The 23,770-nt window shown below is 34.1% G+C and overlaps 2 protein-coding genes across 5 annotated transcripts; one reads left to right on the forward strand and one right to left on the reverse strand.

Moving 5' to 3' along the window:
* The first annotated feature begins 7,462 nt into the window (after nucleotides 1-7,462).
* On the forward strand, nucleotides 7,463-9,601 carry LOC112772034 (GEM-like protein 2). 3 transcript variants are annotated; one of them, XM_025816911.3, is made up of 5 exons: nucleotides 7,463-7,783; nucleotides 7,878-7,988; nucleotides 8,341-8,624; nucleotides 8,846-8,982; nucleotides 9,153-9,601. In XM_025816911.3, exons 1-5 carry the CDS (start codon nucleotides 7,666-7,668, stop codon nucleotides 9,175-9,177), a joined length of 675 nt encoding a protein of 224 aa, XP_025672696.1. In that variant the 5' UTR covers nucleotides 7,463-7,665; the 3' UTR covers nucleotides 9,178-9,601. The 3 variants fall into 3 exon arrangements, with proteins under 3 accessions (XP_025672696.1, XP_025672694.1, XP_025672695.1); XM_025816909.3 differs by having other exon boundaries at nucleotides 8,890-8,982; XM_025816910.3 differs by lacking the exon at nucleotides 8,846-8,982.
* A 1,672-nt stretch (nucleotides 9,602-11,273) lies between these two features.
* Nucleotides 11,274-14,528, reverse strand: LOC112771731 (uroporphyrinogen decarboxylase 1, chloroplastic). Of its 2 annotated transcripts, XM_025816541.3 has the most exons (6): nucleotides 14,251-14,508; nucleotides 13,741-13,816; nucleotides 13,434-13,646; nucleotides 13,065-13,349; nucleotides 12,305-12,540; nucleotides 11,274-11,667 (listed from the first exon to the last, which is right to left on the reverse strand). In XM_025816541.3, the coding sequence occupies exons 2-6, from the start codon at nucleotides 13,762-13,764 to the stop codon at nucleotides 11,499-11,501; spliced, it is 927 nt and encodes a 308-aa protein (XP_025672326.1). In that variant the 5' UTR covers nucleotides 13,765-13,816; nucleotides 14,251-14,508; the 3' UTR covers nucleotides 11,274-11,498. The 2 variants fall into 2 exon arrangements, with proteins under 2 accessions (XP_025672326.1, XP_025672325.1); XM_025816540.3 differs by having other exon boundaries at nucleotides 13,434-13,816; nucleotides 14,251-14,528.
* Nucleotides 14,529-23,770: the final 9,242 nt, after the last annotated feature.

A 23,770-nucleotide genomic window follows, 5' to 3' on the forward strand; every position in this document is an offset into this window, starting at 1 on the left:
CCTAAGACACTTGAGTGATTAGAGTGCATACACTTCCAGTGAGGGTTCGATGCTCGATTCTTTGTCCCGGCTTTCACAAGCTATTTTCTTTTACAAGTCTATTTGTACTTCATTTTTATGAGTTGAATTAGTGAAATCCAGTCCATATTTGTTCTTAAAAGATTTATTTACTTTTAACCAAGTAGGAAAAATCATTCTGCATGTAGTTACATTCATAGGTTGCATTGCATACTCTCTATCATTCCTCTTCACCCCTTTATAGCTTCTCTTGAGCTTAGCATGAGGACATGCTAATGTTTAAGTGTGGGGAGGTTGATAAACCACTATTTTATGGTTTATCTTATGCTCAATTGAGTGGTTTTTATCAATTCTTTACCCACTTATTCATACTATTTGCATGGTTTTACATTTGCCTTCCTAATTATGTGCTTTGATTGAAAACATGCTTCTTTGGCCTTAAGTTCCCTACGTTTAAATCCTCTCTTATTACCATTAGATGCCTTGATATGTGTGTAAAGTGATTTCAGAGATTACAGGGCAGGAATGACTCAGAGGATGGAAAGGAAGCATGCAAAAGTGGAAGGAATACAAGAAGTTGAAGAAACTGCAAAGCAGTCAGCCTGACCTCTTCGCACTCAAACGGCTATAACTTTAGCTACAGAGGTCCAAACGACGCGGTTCTAGTTGCGTTGGAAATCTAACGTCCGGGGCTTCGATTTGATATATAATATGGCATAGTTGCTCTAACGCTTGGCGATGCGAACGCGTGCTCCACACGGACACGTTGCAGTTCCAAAAATCAGCGTGGCAGATTTTTTCTCCAGCGATTTTTGGGCTGTTTTCGACCCAGTTTTCTTCCCAGAAAACATAGATCAGAGGCTATAAAGTGGAGGAAACCATTCGTTTATAAATATAAGCTCACAATACACAATTTTAGTTTTAGATGTAGTTTTTAGTGAGAGAGGTTCTCTCCTATCTCTTAGGATTTAGTTTTAGGATTTAGGATTATTTCTTCTTCATCACAGGTTCAATGTTCCTCTTATTTATTTTCTACTTTTATTATATACTTTTAATTATTATTTATCTTTTCAATTTGACTTATGCTACATTCATGTTATGATTTTCTTAATTAATATTATTTGAGGTATTTCAGATTTAAGATTGCTCTGCTTTATTTATATTGATGCTTTAATTTAATTTAGATATTTTCTCCCTTTTGGCTTGGGTTAAGTAATTGGTAACGGTTGAGCTGTCAAATAAAGCAGTGGTTGAAATTGGGAGTTGCTCCAATAACTCTAGTCTTTCCATAGGAATTGATTAGGACCTGAGGATTAAGCTAATTAATCCACTTGATTTACCTTCATAGTTAGAGGTTAACAAAGTGGGATTAAAATCCAATTCTCATCACAATTGATAAGGATAGGAATTCCAATTCTATTACCTTACCAAGAGTTTATTTTATTATTACTATTTTATTTTTCTTATCATTTAACATACTGCTTCCTTACTTTCAAAAACCCCCAATTTACAAGACTCATAACCAATAATAAGAACATACTTCCCTACAATTCCTTGAGAAGACGACCCGAGGTTTAAATACTTCGGTTATCAATTTTTAAGGGGTTTGTTACTTGTGACAACCAAAATGTTTGTAAGAAAGGTTGATTGCTTGGTTTAGTAACTATACTTGCAACGAGAGTTTACTATAACTTCTAAACCATCAATCTTTAGTTCTTCAGAATTCTACTACAACTTCTTTCGTGCCACTCTTGATTCAGTCCACCTGAGGGGTAGAAAGATCTTGATCACTGAGGCAGCTATTGGGGAGGCATTGCTTTGCCGACCTCTTACTGATGACACTTGCGCCTATCAGCAGGCAGAGGTAGCTATCCACTGCATGACTTTTGATTATGAGGCACTTAAGCACATGATTGCCACACCTGATGCCCCTTGGGTGATGGATTCTAGGAACAAGAAGCCCAAGGGGATGCTTTTCACTTATCTGTTGAGAGAGGCTAAGACTTGGCAGCATATATTCGCCCACTATGTCTTGCCCACCACTCAGTTTTCAGAGATTCTGATGGATATGCTAGTTTTTATCAGCTGTGTCATGGAGGGAAAAGAGGTAGACTTCCCCCGGTTGATCAGGCAGAGCATGTGGTGCGCTCACATTCGTGGCCTGCTGCCATTTCCTACATTGGTCACCAGCATGGTTGAGCTAGCTGATGTCCCATGGGAGGACGATGACGTGACACCACCACCCCCAGATGACGATGACAAAGAGGTTACTATCTGTGGGGTGGGTGGGTGCACGAGAAGCCTCCACCCAGACTCCGTTCTCGAGCCAGAGTAGTGGTGGAGGCAGCTCAGCCTTCATCATCAGCAGCAGTAGGACCCTCCTCTACTTCAGCCGCAGCATCCCTGCCACCATCGCCAGCACTTGAGCCGACATACCTGCTTGTACAGCGCCCGTTTCGCTTCATGGAGCGCAGCGAGCGTCGTATCATGCGACGTCTCAATCGCATAGACCAGGTGTTTGTATCACAGGGTATTGAGCTACCGCCGCTCCCGGACTCTCCCGCCTCCGATGAGCAGGATCTGGAGGAGGAACATATTGAGGAGCCGATTCAGCAGGAGGCACCACCAGACACACAGGCCACCACAGAGGTTCAGCAGCCTCCTGAGGACTCACAGCCAGTACCATAGCCACAGTCACAGCCACAGCCTGAGCCCAAGCCACAGCCCTGCACGACTGATGACTCCCATCCCGTGCTTCAGCAGTAGCATCGAGGACAATGCTTCATCCTAAAGTGTAGGGAGGTCACCGTTCGTGATCGGTGGATAGCATTTATGTGGTGAATTTTTAGACATTTATCCTCTAGTTTCTGCTACTTTATTTTATTTCGCACTTTATCTTTGCACTTTATCTTTGAGATCATTTTGGGATTACTGTACATATTTGCTATTGTGGATACCCTTATTTTGGTTGTTCCAAACTTTCATTATATATATACACATTGTATTTTGGCTTTTGATTGTGATTAGAAAAAAAATATTTTGGATTGTTAAAACCTAGTTGACCATTTTTGTATAAGAGATGTGTTTTGATTAAAAAAGGGGTAAACTAGGGAAAATTTTTTAAAAAATTTTCTAAATCACAACCTTGCATTAGAATAAGCTTAGTCAATATAATGAAAATTTTCAAGAAATCCATTTCTAGGGCACCATCCCAATTGGTTGAAAATTTTTTTAGGACTTGCCTGAATTATACACTTTGTGGATCATGTTTTGAGCAAAGAACACAAGCATGTGAGTTTTAAGCCTAATTGTGTGGTTACATCATATGACCACCTATTTTCATTATTGTGTGCATTATTCTCTTCCTATGAGTGTAATCTTTGATTTGTTTGATTCTTTATGTCCATTACTTTGTGTATATATGCATTTATATGATTGAGGCCATTGTTCAAATAGCTCACTTACCCAAATAGCCAACCTTTTATCTTCCATTGCTAGCCAATTTTGAGCCTATGCTTAACCCATTTGTTCTTAATTGTAGCACATTACAAGCCTAAGTGAAAAATAATAAATGTCCCTTATTTGGGTCTTTGATTAGCTTAGGCTAGTGAGAGTGTTCATCATTAGATTTTGGGAAAGTTGGGTACATTGGGTAGAGATAAAAGCATGCTTTGTAGTTGTGTGAAAATCTTGAGAATTGGGTACACATTCATATATTAATCATGTGTAAACCATATGCATTGATGCTCTTGTACGTATTTAAAAAAAAAGAAAAAAAGAAAAAAGAGTTGCAATAAAAAGGGAACAAAATGTCCCAAAGTTTAAAGTTCAATAAATTCAATGCATATGTGTGGTGATCAAAAGAGAATACATGAGTATGTGTAGAAAAGTGAAGAATGGATAGCTAGGTTGTTTGGAATTGTATAGGTTGTCATAGGTTATGTGGGAAGTTTAAGTTAATTAAAGATCCAAATCTCAAACTCACTTGACCATATGCACCCTACCTTAACCCTAGCCCCATTACAACCTATGGGAAAGTCCTCATGGTATTTGTATGCATGCATAAAGTAATTGTTGATTGTTAGATGAAAAACAAATCTTGGAAAGCATGATTGGGGGAGAATTGAGTGAATCAACCCCATACACCTGAGTGCCTAGAGCGGATACACATCCGGCGAGGGTTCAATCGCTCAATTACATGTTTCCACCCGTGATCACTTTTCTTGCAAGTTTGTAAAATCTTTCAATGATTCAATCCAATTGTGGTTTGCTTTGATTGCTATTGCCTTAGCTCTTGTGCTTGCATTTGTATTCTTGGAAATTAATTTATTTTGACTGAGCCATTGCATTTACGTAAATAGGTTGCATATAGATAAATTGCATTTAGTTAGTTTGCATTGAATAAATGTTGATACCCTTTGCTTCTTTCTTAATTTTAGCATGAGGACATGCTTAGTTTAAGTGTGGGGAGATTCGATAAACCCTGGTTTCGTGGTTTATCTTGTGCTTATTTTAGGGGAGTTTATCACCTTTTTCCACATTTATTCAATGAAATAGCATGGTTTTTGTAATTCTTCTTTGAATTGTGCTTAAGTGTAAAAGCATGATTTTTAGGCCCTTAAATTAATGATTTTAATTCACTTTAATTTCATTCGATGCCTTGATGTGTTTGTTGAGTGACTTCAGGTTCATAAGGCAAGTATTGGATGGAAGAAATGAGGAGAAAAGCATACAAAGTGGAGAATGCATGAAGAAACAAAGATTGGGAATGCATCAATGGGCGCGCACGCGTACAAGGCACGCACGCACAGAAGTGATTTTTCATAGAGACGCGCACGCGTACATGCCACGTACGCGCGGATGAAGAAACAGCCAATCGACGCGCACGCGCACATGGCGCGTACGCGCCGATACTCGCACGTGGCCCACTTAAAGGCAAAACGCTGGGGCGATTTCTGAGCTGCCCAGGCCCAAATCTAACTTGTTTCTAAGTGTATTTCATGCAGAATTGAAGTCCAATCAAGGGGGAGCAATTAGTTAGTCAACATGAGCCTTTAGTTAGTTTTCTAGAGAGAGAAGCTCACTCTTCTCTCTAGAATTAGGTTAGGATTAGGTTAATTTGTCTTGGATCTTGAATTAATTACTTGATTTCATCTTGTTTCTTCTACTATTTCTCATTTCTACATCTTGATTTTCTTAGTTATAGTGTTAATTTCCCTCTTTGCTTCCTTTTGTGATGATGAACTCATGTTGGATTTGGTTTACATTTAATGCAATTTGATGTTGATATTTCTTTCATTGATGAATTAAGTTGTTGATTTACTTTCCTTGCAATTATTAGTTGTTAGATTTGTCATTCTTGCACTTTTACCATGCTTTCCTTTATTACCCACCGAGTGCTTGACAAAATGCTTGGTTGGGTTTTAGAGTAGACTTTGAGCATTCTTGGCTTGGAAGGAGTAATTAGGCAATCTTAAGTCATGAAAACCCAACCTATGTTGGTGATCTAGAATTATTAGTTAATATCATTTCCATTGACTCTAACCTCTTACTAATCCAATTGGTGAGTTGATTAGGACGTTTGGATTGAGATTAGCTAATCTTGTTAGACTTTCTCTCATGGAAGATAACCTATATCTTCTTCCATCATTGGGGATGACGTAATAAGATAAATTCTTGTTAAGCATTGCTATGATTAATGACTAGGATAGAAAGCCTATGATCTCAACCCTTGCCATGAATGTCTTTCTTTACTTATTGCTTTTCTTTATTTTGCTTCCTCTAATCACTTGCTTGATTTATCTTTTCTTGTTCCTTTTATCAACCAAACCCCCTTTACCCTTCATAGCCAATAATTGACCATTTCATTGCAATCCTCGTGAGACGACCCGGAGTCTAAATACTTCGGTTAATTCTTATTTGGGGTTTGTACATGTGACACAACCATATCTTAATTTGATGCGGGAATTGTTTGTTAGTTTGGGGCTATGCTCATAATGAAGTAATTTCTTTCTTTAGGAAGAAAATCTAGACCGATACGACAAATCCCGACCACCAGCCTCCTCTGGAATTGGATTCAGCATCCCTTCATCCCTCTTGTCCAGGGATTCTGCTGTCCCTTTTACCTTATTTTTGGTGCCATTCATGCTCAGACCAGCGAAGCTTTCTATTAACCATGTAGGAGATGGTTTCTTCCTTGGTTGTGCAGTTTTTGAGTTAGATTTTTTATTCGATGTAGTGTCATTGTCGCCCTCTGTGTCCACTCTTTTTTCTACCTGATCAGCTTTAACCCACTCTCCTATGCGATCCTGTTTGGTCTAATTTGTTGTTGAGTCTATGATCAACTTATTACAGTGCTTGGCATCATGTCCCAGTTTCGCACAATAGGTGCAGAATTTGCCCAGCCGCTCATATCTAACTCCAATCTCTATTATTCTCTGTTTCGGTCTAACTAGTCTTAAGCTATCTCTTATCTTTCGTTCTCCATCAATTCGGATTCTTGCTTTCACAATTTTAGATTCTTTTTCCTGACATTAAAGAACCCCACATTAATAACCTCTCCAATCTTCTCTCTCAATTTTCTCCCTACATCCAGCGTTTTAAATTCCTCTGAAAGACCCAAGAATTGAGACTATGCTGGGAAGAAACAGAGTGGAGTATATAATCTTTAAAGAACCAGGGTCCTCCTCTTTCCACTCTTATTGCATCTTGTTCCTCCTCGAAAAAGAATTGGAATATGTTGTTCCCTTCTCTACCGTACGAAGTCTCTTTGGTCTCCCCCAAATCACTTTGAGAACATTGTCCATTGTTCCCTAGGAGAAAGGTTTGTCTGCGAATAGTCTTTCAAAAAGGCTTTTAGCGCACGTCTCAGTCCTTTTTGTAATTTCTTCATTCCCCAATTGTACCAGATCTTCTTATTTCTCCTCATTATCTGAGTCATATTGTTTTTGTCCTCCTCCCACTGACTCCATTGTGGAGAATTTGTGTTTCAATTCCAGTCAACGATCAGAATTATGAGATTTCGAGTATGAGTTGGAAGTAAACGAAAAAAAGAACCCTATAAAAAATACTTGTCAAAGTCCTACCAAAACACTTGTCAAAAATTTTAAAGGTTCACTTTCTAAATTTATTATTATATTGATGTTTAATCTAACTACAAAAAATAAGTGTATAAAATTTGGAGTAATTAATATTAATTTGTATCTTTTTAATAATTTATTTTTCAAATGATAATTTTTAAAACACATCTTAACTAATAAAAAAATTAAATAAAAAATGAATTTGTTGTTATATCTAGGTAAAATTAATTATTGAGATTGTTCTTCTTTATACATTAATAGATTATACTCATTTAATATTTGTGATTATATATATATATATATGTTTCTATTTTATTAAACAGAGATCTTTCTATTATAAATAAAAATATAGAGTATAGAAAACCATCAAACATCAACTTTAAATAAAAAATATTATTTCAAGAAAATACCTTAACACCTACTATATGCTTTTAGCATCATATTCCTACTTTCGGCTTTTATTATGCACCATTTATCTTGAACTTATTCATCCCTATCACTTCACTTTGATTGCTAACTCATTTAATCTTAAATCTGCTCTTTTGTTGCTCACTCTTCCACAAGAACAATGAATAATCACACAGAGATTCCGATCACAACTAACAGCAACAACATCAACAACCCCAACAACCCTTATGTTCATATCTCCCCTGCTCCTCCTTCCTCTGCATCAAACAACAACAACCGTGAGTGATTTCCAATAACACTAGTACTCTTCTGATCACAAAGATTCTTCTTCTTTCACTAATTTTGCTCTTTTGTTTTGGTTTCTCTTTTCAGGTCCTAATCAAACATTGGATTCAATATGTGATGGATTTAACCGCTGCAGCAGGACGGTTGAAAAAGCTGCTAGACATGCAGAAAACATGGTTGATAATTTCTGGAACCATAGTGAGTTAGTTTTTCTTTCTCACTTTCCCCTCTTATATATCAATTTCAGATTATTAACAATATTCACTACAATTTAGGAATATATAACCAAAACTCATCTCTCAAATTTCTTGCCAAAGTATCTTTTTCAATAGATACTATGAATTGTGAATTTGCAAATCTAAAGGTGTGTGTGTGTGTGTGAATTGGATACCTATTAAATTGGGAATTGCAAATCTTATGTAAGAATTTACAAGTTAACTCGCGAGTTCGACGACCTTGTTACCAACTAATGATACTTATTACTGCTAGTCTTCAACATTCTTACATAACTAGTTTCAAACTGAATCTATCTTTTCAATTGTATGCACAGTAAGAATAAGTTCAAGTCCAGCAGATGCAGCAATGGCAAGAATTGTTCAAGGAACAAGGGCACTCACAAATGGAGGATCTGACAAACTGTTTCAACAAACATTTGGGTTTGTACCAGGAGAGAGGCTATTGAAGCCATTTGCATGCTACATATCAACAACATCTGGACCTGTGATTGGAACACTTTATGTGTCCAATAAAAGAGTTGCATTTTGCAGTGACTATCCAATTTGTCACCATCCCATGTCCTTTCAGCACCATAGATCCTCCTGTATTTACTATAAGGTACTTACTTGTCCTTACCTTATTGCTTTGCTAATGATTTCAAGAGGTTTATTCTACCTTAGTGACTGGACTTTTTGTACAACTTGTTACCATATAAAATTATTCATTGTTCATAATATCATCTCTGATAGCTCCACACTTATCTTATTTTCTCTATTCAATACTAAAAATTCAACATGTGCATACAAATTTCGTTGATGTATACTGAGATATGACCCAAGGTCACGGGATCAAGACGTGAATCAGCCACTGATGTAATTATCAGGTTAGGATGTCTAGATTACACTCTATGGGTGCGGCCTTTTCCCAGACACTCTATGACACAGATATGTATCCTACAAATAGACATACAACACAGGTGTCTAGAATTCTAAACCCTCTTATAATTTTTGGATGTATTTGCATACAAAAGAATCCATCCTAAAAATGACATCATACTTGTGGATTTTCTAAACTAGCAGCATTCTGATTTTAGGGTAACTTTCTGGCGTCATATACTAATCCTTTGTTTTTTGGGGTATGGTGTAGGTTGTATTGGAGCTGCCTCAGGTAAGCACAGTGAGCCCTTCCACAAACAGATTCAACCCTTCAGAAAAATACATCCAAATTGTGTCAGTTGATGGTTATGAGTTCTACTTCATGGGGTTTATATCATATGACATGGCTCTCAAGACTCTCAATGAGGCACTGCATCAATTTCACAACTATTCCGGTGGAAATGGAAGGCTTCAGCTACAGTGACAAATGAAAATGTATGCTTAGATCAATCCCATAAAATGTGTCCAGAAAAATAAGGTGCTTCCTTCAATGTATCTATTCACCAAGATTCTAAAGAAACATTCTTGTTACACAATGTTTTTCTGGTCTATGTTAGAACTTCGTTGCATTGCACTTTTCAGTGGAAGCCAATTAGAATGAATCTTTATTAAGGCTACTATATTCAAATTTTATAGACACAATGAAACCAACATTTGTAATTATAGTCTTAGTAGAGATAGAATTTAGGATCAGTTTAGATTTACTTTTGAAAAAAGTACCTTTTTTTTAATCTTTTTTATAAAAAAAATCTTTCATATCATAATAATTTTTTTAAAAAAAGTTTTTAAAAACGTCATTTGCTCATATTTGTTTAATAAATATTTTTTTTAAAAGATGTATCTAAATATATTTAAAATTTAATAAAAATATTTTATTACTACAACAAGGATTCTACCCAAATAGTGAAATCTATTATCCTATTATATATCTCTAATTTTACAACTAAAATATGTCACATGTCCCTCTCTCATTGTAATTAAAATTAAATCTTTTCCTCTAAAGTTAAAGAATTCATCTCTCCTCCTTACTAATTTTACAACCAAAATGTACTACATAATTGAAATCAAATATTTTCCTCTAAAATTAAAGAATTCTCCCCTCCTCCCTTTTCCTTTCTCTATTTCTCTCATTTTTTCAATCACTTTATCGATTTTATATATCATTATCAATATCAATGATTAATTACTAATTTGACAATTAAAATGTGCAACATGACATTCTTTAGTTGCATTAAAATTAAAATTGAAATTGAAATATACCTATATTATGTATCATATATTGCTATCTAATTTAATAATCAAATGTGTCACATGAGACATGACACTCTTATTAAAATTGAGAGAACATATTTTTTTTCAAAATTAATAAACTCCCTTCCTAAATTCTCTCATCTACCTCTCTCCATTCTTCTATTTCTCTCTACTATTTTTACTCTATATATAATTTATATTTTATATTAATAATTTGACAAATCAAAATATATCATCCGATATTCTTTTAAAATCAAAATAAAATATTTTCTTCTAAAATTAACAAACTCTCACTCTCATTCTTCATCTTTATCTTTCTCTCTTTTTTTTCTCTCATTCTCTATTTTTTTTCTATATTTCTCTTCTACAAAAAAAAATTAACAAAATAATATAATTTAAATAAAAAATATTATTATTATTGTTATCATATACATAATTTTTTAATTTTTTTATTTAGTTTTAAATTTTCACCGCTTATCTTTTTAATCTATATTTTCATTTCTCTTCTTTCAAATATTTATTACATATAATTTGGAGAAAATATTAATGTTATAATTAAATTAAAGTTAGAATCAAGATTCAATTATTTTAAAAAAATTAATTTTGAGTTAATTTTATAACTATCAGTATAATTTTTTTTATGCTAATATCTAGTTATATTTTTATATACATAGAGAGAAAAAATATTATTTTTAAATAGCAAGTATAGAAATTAATTTTTTCTATTTGTACAACAGACTTAATAGTTAATACCTAATTAAATGAAAGAGTATACATATTAAATTGTTTTAAATTTTAGATAACAAATGTTAAAATTAATTATTAATAAAAAGATTAGACTTTTTTATATAAAAATAATAACTAAAAATCTTATTATTTGATTTTTTATCTACAGATACCTTAGTCTTCTTAGTCAGAGACTTTTGTCAACCTACGACTTCTTTTTGTAAAAGTAGTTTGATTTTATAAATCTTTTGTAACATGCATAATGTATACTGTCAGAACAAAGTGGACCGTAATTTTAAAAAAAAAAATTGATATTCCCGTAATGTTATTACTGGTAAAAATACTATACAAACTATTTGGAAGTGAACCTCATTGGATTATCATATTCCACAATAAATACAGAAGAATACAAAATGAAAATGCATCTAGTTTGATCAGTTAGCCGGCACTTCAATGTGCAAATCCTCAACCTCTAATCATCACAAAGTTACAGAAGAATGAGGAGGGACTAGCCTGCTCTATTCTACACTCACCAAAGACCAAAGCAATACACATGGCATAGGTAATGTGGCATTTGTCCTTAAGCTACCAATCTAGGATCTTCTGCAGATTTGTTTTGAAAAAGTGTATCAAACTTCAAGCTCCTAGCAACTTCAAAGAAATGTGCAACAGCTTCTTCAGGTGTGCCAACAAGAACACCATGCCCGAGATTAAGGATGTGCCGTCTAGGCCCGGCACACCTCACAACCCTAACAAATACATATCAGCTTAAGAATTCAAGAGAGAAAATAAAATCCATTTCTCCATTCTCATAAACCACTAACATAACATAAAGTGACCGCAACAGCATTCATCAAGTAAGACAAAACTCAAGCACACAAGTTTCAGACTCTCTCATTGAACTCACTAGTTATTTTGAAATTGAATTAAATAACTTAGTAACAATGCCTTTTATAAAATATCTCCAACCATTTGCACACTGCTTCATCTGTTTCAGTATTTCTTCTTTTTATCTTTTGATATTTGTTTCAAAATTTTCATCCAAGGTTATCAACCTCTCTAAACTAATAAACTCTCCGAGGAGTTTACAAGTTTATGCACCCGAATCAAGCTTACATGTTTCAAAGTTAACCTCTTACGATTCAGATTCATCTAAACTCCAGGACTCCTGGATTGGAGTTTAGGAGAGCTCTCGAGTTTGATAAACTTGTTCCCGTTTATGCAGATAGTTAACCAAATATCAAGAAAGGTATATGTGAATAATAACCTTGACAATCGCACTGGATCTGAATCATGAACATGGGGGAAATGCAGGCTGAACAGGTAAAGAATATGACTATCGAGAATGAAGAATGTCAAGAGTTAAAAAGATATTAAATTGCCAACCTCTGAATTTCTTCAGCGAGGGCAGGAAGTGGGGAGAATAAGTAGGCAGGGTCCACATTTCCCTGCACACCTATTCCACTACCCAATCTTCTTCTTCCATCTGCCATATCCACAGTCCAGTCCAGGCCAATAACATCAACTCCAGTATCTTTCATACGCTCAAGGAGGCCACCATTTCCATTTATATAAAGAACAATCGGTGTCTCGGGGCATCTTTTCTTGACCAAATCTACAATCTGGAAGTTTAGAAATCAGTACATGGCAAAAGAGGAAAAAATATGGAACAATAGCATCTTGCACCCAACGTTCAATTTGCAAATATTTTATGTTTTATAAATTATGATGATGCACTAACAGCAACATAGTTTCAATTAAATAGAAAAGTTTGAAGGTGTAGCCTCTGATTTGGACTTTTCTCTCCGAAATTCAGAAGACCAAGATCAACATCCAGTGAGCATATTTACCACTCGATGCTTACAAATTACAAGCTCTTAGCTCATCTTATTACTTACCAACCAAATGACAATCATGAGAGCTTGGAACAAAACAATAATTTACATAAAACAAAACCTGTAATCATTGCAAACTTTTGAAAGCGACACATGGTTTGTCTAGTTCAAAGATTCAACTAAACAAATAAGCAAAAGCTGAAATACATACACTTAGGCTTGCTATGACATGGATCCCGAAAAGAACAGTTTGAAAAATTAGAACACAATTTCAATAAGATGAAAATAAATGGGAACTGTTTCTACATTACCTCTTTGATATAAGGCTTTGACCAGCGTTCCCACATATCAGGTGGTAGTTGTCCACCCCATGAATCAAATATTTGTATGCAGTGAGCCCCAGACTCCACTTGGAAAACAACATAATCTGCTATTGCTTGCGCCAAATGAGAGAGTAGAGTCCGCAATAAATGTGGCGCTGTATGGCACATACTCTTAATGGTTGTATAGGTGCGTGTCGTACCCCCTTCCACTATATATGTTGCTATTGTCCAAGGTGCTCCCACGAAACCTAAAACGGCAGCATCACCACCAACCTAAGTAAAAAGCAATAAGTAAGGAAAACGGCTCCTTTGAAGGATAGCCATGATATATAGAAGCGGTAATGCAACTAGGTTTACCTCCCTGCGCAGTATCTTGAGTGAATCTCCAACAAAACTGAGCTTTTCCAGGTCAATTGGATGCAGAGCCTTTAATCCCTCCTCGGAGCGTATTGGGGACTGAATAACAGGACCCCTTACATCTTCAATGTCGAATTCGACCCCAAATGCAGGAAGAGGCGTAAGGATGTCAGAGAAAATGATCACTCCATCAGGCCTAAAGGCATTCCAAGGCTGCAAAGAAATTTCCACAATGAGATCAGTTGTCTCCGACCTCTCTCGAAAGGATGGATATTTCTCAGCAAGCTTTCTGTAAACAGCCATGTACCTTCCCGCCTGGCGCATCATCCATGCTGGTGGCCGACTAACAGGTTCTCCTCTGGCAGCCTTCACCAGCAGAGGATCTGAAGACAAAATCACCACAAACATCATGAATTTCTCTTGCTTAAATGAGTATAATCGAGAAATGAAAGAGTAATCAAGAGAATGAAATGCTTATAGCAGTCTCCCAAATTTGAACAATATTACTCATTCTGTAAAACATACAAATGAATGTTAATTGTTAACAGAACCTTTTCCCCTCTTTCTCCATGCCTTCAATCAATCAAATTCAACAATCTCCAATAATTGATTCATCTCAAAGACTCAAAAATACCCGAATTACCCTCTCCTAGAACCCTATAACAATTTGCACCACTATCTAAAGCAACAAATTTGTTAAAACCGAATGATATTAGGAACCAGAAAAATAAATGAACTGGAAGAAAATAAAAAAGAAAAAGAAGCTAAATTGAACAAAATGAAGAGCATAATCAGAAGAAGGAAAAAACTGTGGTACCGGAAGAAGAGGCGGAGCAAGTAACGGAGAAGTGCCGTTTTGGGTTGAAAGGGAGTGAGAGTGTAGCGTTTAAGGCATTAGAATGTGGAAACAAAGAAGAAGATTTCCATCCAACAAAACCAGTGAAAGTGTTAATGGAAGTAGAAGCCATGTTTGTTTCTTTCTCTCTTCCTTCGTTGCTCGCTCTTGCTCCTTATCCCCTTTCTGTTGGGTTCAGTTCTCACACAGGGAACATACATAACTCGCGCATAAAATTCCAAAACTACCCTCAATGTAGTGACATAAAATAGAATGGCCTCCCAATTATACTATGATTTTGTTTGGTAACTAATTTTTTTCCAATTAACAATTAATTATTGGGTGAGAAAACACTAAAAATTAAGAAAGAAAAATATTATCTAAAAAAATATTAGTTCTCAATTTTTCTTAGGATGATATTTGTATAGTAAAATTAATCAATATAAAATATGTTTTTTTTCTAAAATTTAAAAAAATAGTTTAATATTTAATTTATTTTAATTTTATTCTTAACATTTTAAATATATTTCAATTATATTCTTAAAGGTTTAACACTTACAATGATGATGTAACAATTGTATGTTAAGATCTCACTAACACGTGGTAATGTTCGATTGATCCACATGCAATATTAGATTGTCATATCATATATTATCCAATAAAGATATAATTGAAATAATTGAAATCTTAAAAATAAAATTAAAATTAAATATTAAAAGTTAAAAATAAAATAAAATATCAACATTGAAAAAAATAATATTTACAATTTAGTAAATATTTTTATAAATATTATATTAATAATATTTTAAAATATATCATTTTTATTAAGACTCACTTTAATATAATATTATTTTATTAAAATAAAATTTATGATAAATATCTCATACATATATTGACACACACACACACACACACATATATATATATATATATATATATATATATATATATATGTATATACATTTTAAAAAATTATATAAAATAATTTTTGAAATATGTCATGTTATTATATAAAAATAATTTAGATGTCTTTAAAAATATTTTTTATATAACAAAATAATATAAATATATGATACTTATTTACTTACCATAATCACATATTTATTAATAAATTATATAAAGAAATTATTAAATATATTTAAGTTATTTTTATATAATAAAAATGATATATTTTAAAAAATTATTCTTACATAATTTTTTTGAGCCATATTTATCATAATTTTTATTTTAATAAAAAATATTATTACCGTAAAGTGAGTCTCTATAAAATTATTATTTTTAAATGTATTATAAATATGATTTTTATTAAAAAAATATTAAATAGTTAATATTATTTTTATTTTTAAATTTTATATTTTATTTTAATTTTATCTTTTAATATTTTATTTTAATTTTACATCTAAGTTTGAATATATTTCAATTATACCATTCAATAAGACAACATATAATAACCAATCATACACTAACATGTCAACATCAGTTGATGGTTAACACTAGATACGTTATTATATAAATGTTTCGTTTATGTTTTCGATAATGGTGTTTATGCAAGAGTATAATTAAAATATATTTGAAATATTAGACACAAAACATAAACAAATTGAATGTTAAATATATTTTTGAAATAAAATTCTTCAAAAATTTATCTGACAAAAGTATACTTTATTAAATAATTAACCAAATATATATATATATATATAAAAAGCATATTGTGCAGCGACGAAGGCGCGGAGCCACGTTATAAGCAAGGGGGTAATAGCCCCTCCCCCAAATTAATAAAGTGTATATATAAGTCTTTAATTTTTTAGTTTAGCTCCTTTTTAATTTTTTATTTTTTTTTTAATTTATATTTTTTTTGTTAACCCCTCCTAAGAAATTTTTTAATTCCGCTCCTGATATTGTGCCGAATTATGAAATGATATGAAACAGTACGTCACAATCATAGTACGTCACAATCATAGTAATGCAAAAATTTAACTAAGAGAAGGAAGGAAGAGAAGGATCGAAGCGAGAGTGGAATTCGTCGAAGAAGGCAATGCAGTCGTTGACGACGGGGTTGATGTCAAGGATGTGGGCGATGAGGCCGTCGGAGAAGTCGTGGCCCTGATAGTCAATGGCGCAAGTAGCGAATCCGATTTTGGCGAAGTAGATGGTGGTAAATCCGTGAACAAGGACGAGAGTTTCGGTGACGGTTGCGAGAGATAGCGGGAGCCACTATTGAGTGAAGAGCTTGAGGGGTGGTGGTGAGTGAAAGGGGTGGTGGTGGGATTTGAGATTAGAAAGGGAAAGAGGGGTGGTGGCTGGGTAAAGAGGGTTAGGATTAGAAAGGTGATTGGGTGAAGGAGGTGGTGTGGTGGTGAAGATAAGAGTAATTTAGAGATTTTGGGTAATTTTTTAGTATTTGAATAATTTTGTTGTACAGAACCCATATTTCATGGGTACAAATAGTAATTTTTTTTTTCTATAGGTAGATACTAGATATATCAGCGTTCTTAACTTTCGTGGGTAGAAATAGTAGTTTACTCCTTGATTTTATTATCTATAAATTTTAAATATTATTTAATGCATGTGAATGTATTTTCAAATGAGATACAAAAATGAGAAAATTGAAATCCTTTCGTAGTTTCATTACATGTGAAAATTAAAATCTCCTCATGTTAATAGTTGAAATTCCTTTCAAAATTCTTTAAAAATTGATCAGCTTTTTAGTTAAATATAAAGAACCCAATATTTTGTTCTTAAAAAATTTTAAATGCTCTACAAAAAAATACACTTCCTCTCCAGATAAGCAAAGCATACTATGTTATTTAAAAATGTTTCATAAACATACAAAATAAATTGCTAAATCAATCATTATATAATTATATATGTTTGTTATGTTGTTTTATACAATTTTTAAACAAAGTAATTGTATTATGGTAAAATAATCAAATATCTAATAATCAAAACCAACATGATTAAAAAATAACTTATGAACAACAAGATGACATATATATATATATATATTATACTGTCATTTTATTTTGAAAATTGATTTTCTTTCTCTAGTAGTAATTAATTATAATTTGGGGTGTCAAAATAAATTAAATCGATCTATCAAGTCTACTAAAAAAAAGGCAAATTGACCTAAGATTCCAAGCTACTAGGCCAAATTGTTCTTTTTATAAAAGAGGCGTGAGTACTAAGTACTGTAAAAGTATATACAGAAAAAATAAAAATTATGATGTCTAGACATTGAGTCTTTACTCTTTTTTTTTTTGTTTTTTTATTTATTTTATTTTTATTTTATATATTTATTTATTTTATTTTTCACTCATATATATGCTCCATACTGTGGGACTTAGCTTGTTTTTTAATAGAAATATGACTATTTTGTTTTTATAGCACAAAATTCTATTTTTATTTTTGTGTTATAAATATTGATTATGTTTTATAAAAGTGTTCATGAGTACGAGTAATTCTATTATCCGACCAAAACTAAACCAATCCGGTTCATGTATTTAATAGATAACCAACTCCGAATATCTTGATCTTGCTTTTTCTCTAACTCAAGGGAATTTACAATCTCATTGTTGAAAGAACAAAAAATTTTAAAACTTTCTAAGATTTATAGATTTTATCCATAAAAAAAATCATACACAAAAAAAAGTTACATCAATACTTCCTAAGCTTCTTTCTATCCAAACCTTTGATTTTCAGTGGCTTAATCCATCTCAAGGCAAATTTCTGTCCCAGACGAGACCATCTTTGGAAATTGAACAAACAATGATAAAAAAATTTCATTTTTAGAAATGCTCCCATAAAACAAGTAGAGAGATGTTTACCGTGACGGATTCTCTAGTGGGTGTGATTATTGAAGAAGAGAAAGATGTGATTATTGGGGCAAAAACGCTCAAAGCCCAGTCAAAGATATAATTAATAATATTTAAAATAATTAAAACATTAGATATAAAATTAAAATCAAATATTTAAAGTTAAAAATAAAATAAAATATTAAGATTAAAAAATAATATTTAACATTTAGTAAATATTTTTATAAATATTATATTAATAATATTTTTAAAATATATTATTTTTATTGAGACTTACTTTAATATAATATTATTTTATTTAAAATAAAATTTACTTTAATATAATATTATTTTATCTGAAATAAAATTTATGATAAATTCCCATACAAGCATATATATATATATATATATATATATATATATATATATGTTACCCCAATAACGGTCTATACCAGAAATTTCAGAATCAGGATCAACACTTAACCTCCCCGTAAATCTCTCCACGTAAAAATTAAAGCCCCGAATCTCGAGCTACCAACAAGGATCACATCAAAACCGATAACAAATTATACAAATAACTACCTTCAATATCTCCATGATATATAGGTGACTTACTCAGTCATAAGTAGGAGATAATTCTTACTTACTTGAGCGTTGGAGTCCCTTTGCAGGTACCCAACGCCGTCTTCCCAATAAGTAGACGACGTTCCACACTTTGTGCTCCAAGGAAAGCCGGTTCGAACTCCCGCGAGGTGAGCTATACCTCGGAGCGTCCATATCCACATAGGAACATTTGGCGCTTACCGTGGGGCCCTGACTTTTTCTAACCCCACAACTCTTTATTCTCTACATTTTTAATCTTTTTTGCAGGCCACAGCATATGGCGGACGAGCACAGCCATGCTCCTTCGAACACTAACCAGGCCGAACTTCTGGCGATCAATGAAGCCCTTAGGGCCGAGAATTAGAGAATGGCCGAACTCTTACGCCAGAAGCAGCACGACCATAGCAAGGGAGGAGAACACAAGAACGTGATGACAAGTCATTTTGTGCATGTTTTTCTATACTTTTTCACCTTTAATTTTCATTAATCATGCTTAATTATTGAGTGTTTTGTTGCTTAAATAGAATATTGCTTTGATATTTTGATCTGATAAACTTTGTAGGAAATAAGTGGAAAAAGAAGCAAAAAAGCACAAAATAAGCTCAAAAAAAGAAAAGAAGAAATTTTGGACACACTTTGAAGTTTGAACACGTTTTGGAGCCTTAGGCCACGCTTTTAAAAGCGTGGCCCATGATTAAAACAAGATGAGCGCTCCTTGGGTGCAAGCGCTACATTCCTTTTCAAGTTGAAATTCTGGAAGACCACGCGTACGCATGGATGACGCGTACGCGTGGGTGTGGCATTTGTGAAGATCCACGCGAATGCGTGGGCTGAGCGGCAGCGTAGAAGTGGCACTTTTGAAGGCCACGCGAATGTGTGGATGACGCGTACGCATGGGACAGCGTTCTCAAATCGAGCGCTACGTTCTCAAGGAGAGCGCTACCAAAGGACGCGTGAGCGTGCAGCACGCGTACGCATGATAAGTGTGAACAAGCAAGGACGCGCTCGCATAGGAGACGCATACGCGTGACATGGGCTACAGAGAGAAACGACGAGCACGCGTAGGTGATGCGTGCGCGTCGATAGTGCAAAAATGAAGAACGACACGCACGCGTGGGAGACGCGTATGCGTCGATGCCTGAGTGCTCCGTTCTCCAAATGAACGCTACGCTCTCCTGGAAGCCTCATTTCTGCTCAATTAATTTCATTCTGAGCCCATATGAACTACAAGCAATAGGATTAGAGGCTCAGGCTAGAGGATTAGAGACTCCAGAGCTCTCTTGGAGGATTAGAGACTCCAGAGAGCTTAGTATAGGATTCTGATACACTTTTACTTCCTGCAATTTTACATTTCCATTTGTATTGAGTTTAATTTCTCTTCTGCAATTTTAATTTCCTGCACTTCTACCTTTCTGCCAATTTTACATTTCTGTTCATATTGAGTTTGATTTACTTTCATGCAATTTAAATTCCTGCAAGTGACCTAGAGCGATGATCAATTAAACCCCAACTCATTAGGGAAAGAGCTCTATTGTGATTCATATGAATTGAATTAAATTCTTCTTCCTCTCAATTCATTTGTGTAGCTATATGATATCCTCTGTTTTGATTGAGATTCATTCACTCCGGAAGGGGATTTGAATCTGTTGAATGCTTGTGTGAGCCTCGGAAGGGAAATCATGAGCATTAGAACTAAGGCTCTATCCTTCACAACTCTCTTGATCAACACCATTCAGGAGGAATTGAGATCTTGAGAGATTGTGTGGCTTATGGGTGAGAGGCATGCACTTAACCTCTTTTCATGACAATTAGATTAAGGAATTGGCAAGATTGATTGTGATTAGAGAGATTGGATTGCCAAAAAATTGGGATTCAATCAATTTCAACATGCCATAGATCTATTCATATGATTGAGAAGGAAGTTGAGACCTATTTGATTCATTGTGGATTATGATATCTCCAATCCCTGATGAGTCTTTCTTTCTGTTACTTGTCCTTGAGTTCATTTCAATTGCTTGATTTACTACTGATGAGTCCATATTTGATGATATATTTTGACTCAATTTGGATGGATTCTAGCACATGAACTCACACTTAAGCACCAAAATAGCATACTTTTGTGTTTTGTCCTTGATTTGATCCTAAATGCAAAAACATGCAATTTTGTGCTTGAAATGAGCAATTTAATTCCACCTTTATTCCATTTGATGCCATGATATGTTTGCTAAGTGATTTCAGGCCTTAGAGGCAAGAATGGATAGCCAAAAGTAGAAAAAATCATGTACAAGGGAGAAAACATGAAGAAAACAAGGAAAAGCACACACAGCAAGGCGTGCGTGCACACAAGCAGCGTGCGTACACACAAGACCGAGTCAGCCAAGTGTGCATGCGCACAATCCAGCGTGCATACGCACAAGAGGAAATTTCTATGCGTGCGTGTGCGTACGCACAGGAGCCAAAACAGCAAAGTGTGCGGACGCACACATATGTGCGTCCACACAGGACCCAACACATGATTTCATTAATGAAACACATGCTGCGCGTATTTTGGGGGCTTTTGGCCCATTTTAGAAGGCTGAATTGCTGAATTGAAGTGCTATATAAAGGGAGAATCAACACATATGAAGGCAATTAGGCTTTAGCACATTTTAGTTTTAGTTTTTACAAGTTTTTCATAGTATTAGAGTAGGAGTAGTGTAGAGTAGAGAGCTCTCCTAGGGTTTATGTATTTTTTATGTAGTATTTTATAGCAAGCTTAATTTTGGATTTTGATCATCTTTAATTGTAAGTACTCTTCAATTCCTCTTTAATTACATTATCTTTATTCTCATTTCCTTTGGTTCAAGTTACTTTGTTTATAATTGCAATTTTGCATTTTTTGAAGTTTTGATTGATGAATTTAATGTTTCATGCTTTCTTTATGTTTGTTTGGATGTTTATTGTTAGTTTTGTTGATAGTTGGTTATTGCTTTCCGTTTTTACTTTGCGATTTTCCATGTTTTACTTTTATGCACACAAGGTGTTTGTGAAAATGCCAACCTTAGATTTTGAGTAGATTTTCCCACCTTGACTTGTGGTTTGAGTTCCTAGGATATTAGAGTCATAATGTCCGACATTTAGTGGTAATTCTTGGGTAGTTAGTTGACTCTTGTTTCTATTGACGCTAGCCTTTTATCAACTAGTTTGGTAAGTTGGTTAGGACTTATGGATTAAGTTCAATTATGCTTGCTTGACTTACTCCTCGATGGTTGGGGTTAACTAGGTGAGATTGACTCATCATAATTATCATAGTTGTGGTTATGGCAATGATAGGATTCTTAGACTCTCATTCCCAAGTCAAGGCTCTTTATTACATTTATAGCATTTTCACTAAATTTTGATCTTATCTTCTCTTTACTTGCATTAATTCACAATTTTGCTTATCTTTTAGTTCTTTTATTGCTTAGTTCTTTTAATCTTTCATTTATTTTTTTAAAAAACCCCATTTTCCTCACAACCGAAAGAGAAACACTTTCAATTTCATCCTAGGGAGAACGACCCAAGGTTGAAGTACTCTTAATCTCGGTCATTATAATTTGAATCTAAAATATTTGATTGAGAGAATTCATTGTTGGTTTGGACTATGCTACTAACGAATTGATTCTTGTTTTGATTAATTCCGAACCATACAAGAATTCTCTTCGTCAACTACTCTCTTTAATTTTCCTGCACCCAAAGTCTTTTACATTTGATGCAATTTACTTTTCTTGCCATTTAAGTTTCTGCCATTTACTTTCAGCACTTTAAATTCCTTGCAATCCATATTCTGCTGATTCAATTTTACTCAATTCACCACTGTTAGCTTGACTAAACTAATCACTACACTAAAGTTGCTTGATCCATCAATCCTCGTGGGATCGACCTCACTCTTGTGAGTTTTACTACTTGATGTGAGCCAGTATACTTGCCGGTGAGTTTGTATGGAATCGATTTTCCCTCATCAAGTTTTTGGCGCCGTTGCCGGGGATTGATTAAGATCAACAATGATTAAGTGGGTGATAAGTCTAGATTAAGCATTTTCTTTGTTTTTGTCATTTAGGTTCTTTTTAATTTTCTATTTTCTGCTGCTAATACTAAGGTGTTTGTGTTATTGCCTCACTAAGAAATTTTCATCTGTAACATGATGAATTTCAATTTTCTTTGGTGACTGTGTTTTGAAAAATTCAAATGGAGCTCACTTCATCTTTTGATCAGACAAATTTCATGGGATATTGCCAACCATCACCAAATGACTATTCTAATGGTGGCTGGGAATATCACCAAGAAGTGACAGATTATGAGCAATCCACCCAGTGGGGATATGCTCCAGGGCCACAAAATAATCAAGACAATTCCATGAGATACTGCCTAACACCACAAAATGATTCATGTCATTATGCTAATGGTGGATGGGAGTATCAACAAGGAATGATAGAGTATGAACACCTCCCAGAGACACAAGATGACCCATATTTTGATGAATCTAACAACTACTCATGTTGTGGCTGGGAGGGTCAAAACCAAAGAGATTTCAATGCTTCATATTCTAATCATCCAGAGACATCATCACTTGATTATGCTGCCAATACATTCATGCAAGATTGCTCCCCAAGACCACAAAATGATCCATACTATAATGAATTCAACAATTACTCAAGTTGTGATTGGAAGGATCAAAATCAAAGAGCATTCAATAGTTCATACTCCACTTATCAAGAGTCATCATCACTTGAGCATACCTTCAATTCATTTATGCATAATTTTCTAGCCTCACCTCCCAGCTTTTCATTTGAAAATTTTTCATCATTTGACTATGCCTCAACACAAAGTTTCCTCCAAGATCCATACAACTCATTTCACCAATCACAAAATTCATTACACTACACAGAAAACTCATTCCAACACTCACAAAATTTATTCCATACCCCTCAAAACAACTTCACCACAACACATCCATGTCCACAAAATTACTCTCAACCTTTATCTCTTGAGCCAGCAGTTGAGAATTACCTTCAATGGTCCAGGAAATTTTTGGAAATACAAGAACAATTCTTAGAAAGACAAAAACAATCCTGGAAAGAAAAAGAAAT

Source organism: Arachis hypogaea, chromosome 18, assembly GCF_003086295.3.
Source record: "Arachis hypogaea cultivar Tifrunner chromosome 18, arahy.Tifrunner.gnm2.J5K5, whole genome shotgun sequence".
NCBI lineage: Eukaryota > Viridiplantae > Streptophyta > Magnoliopsida > Fabales > Fabaceae > Arachis > Arachis hypogaea.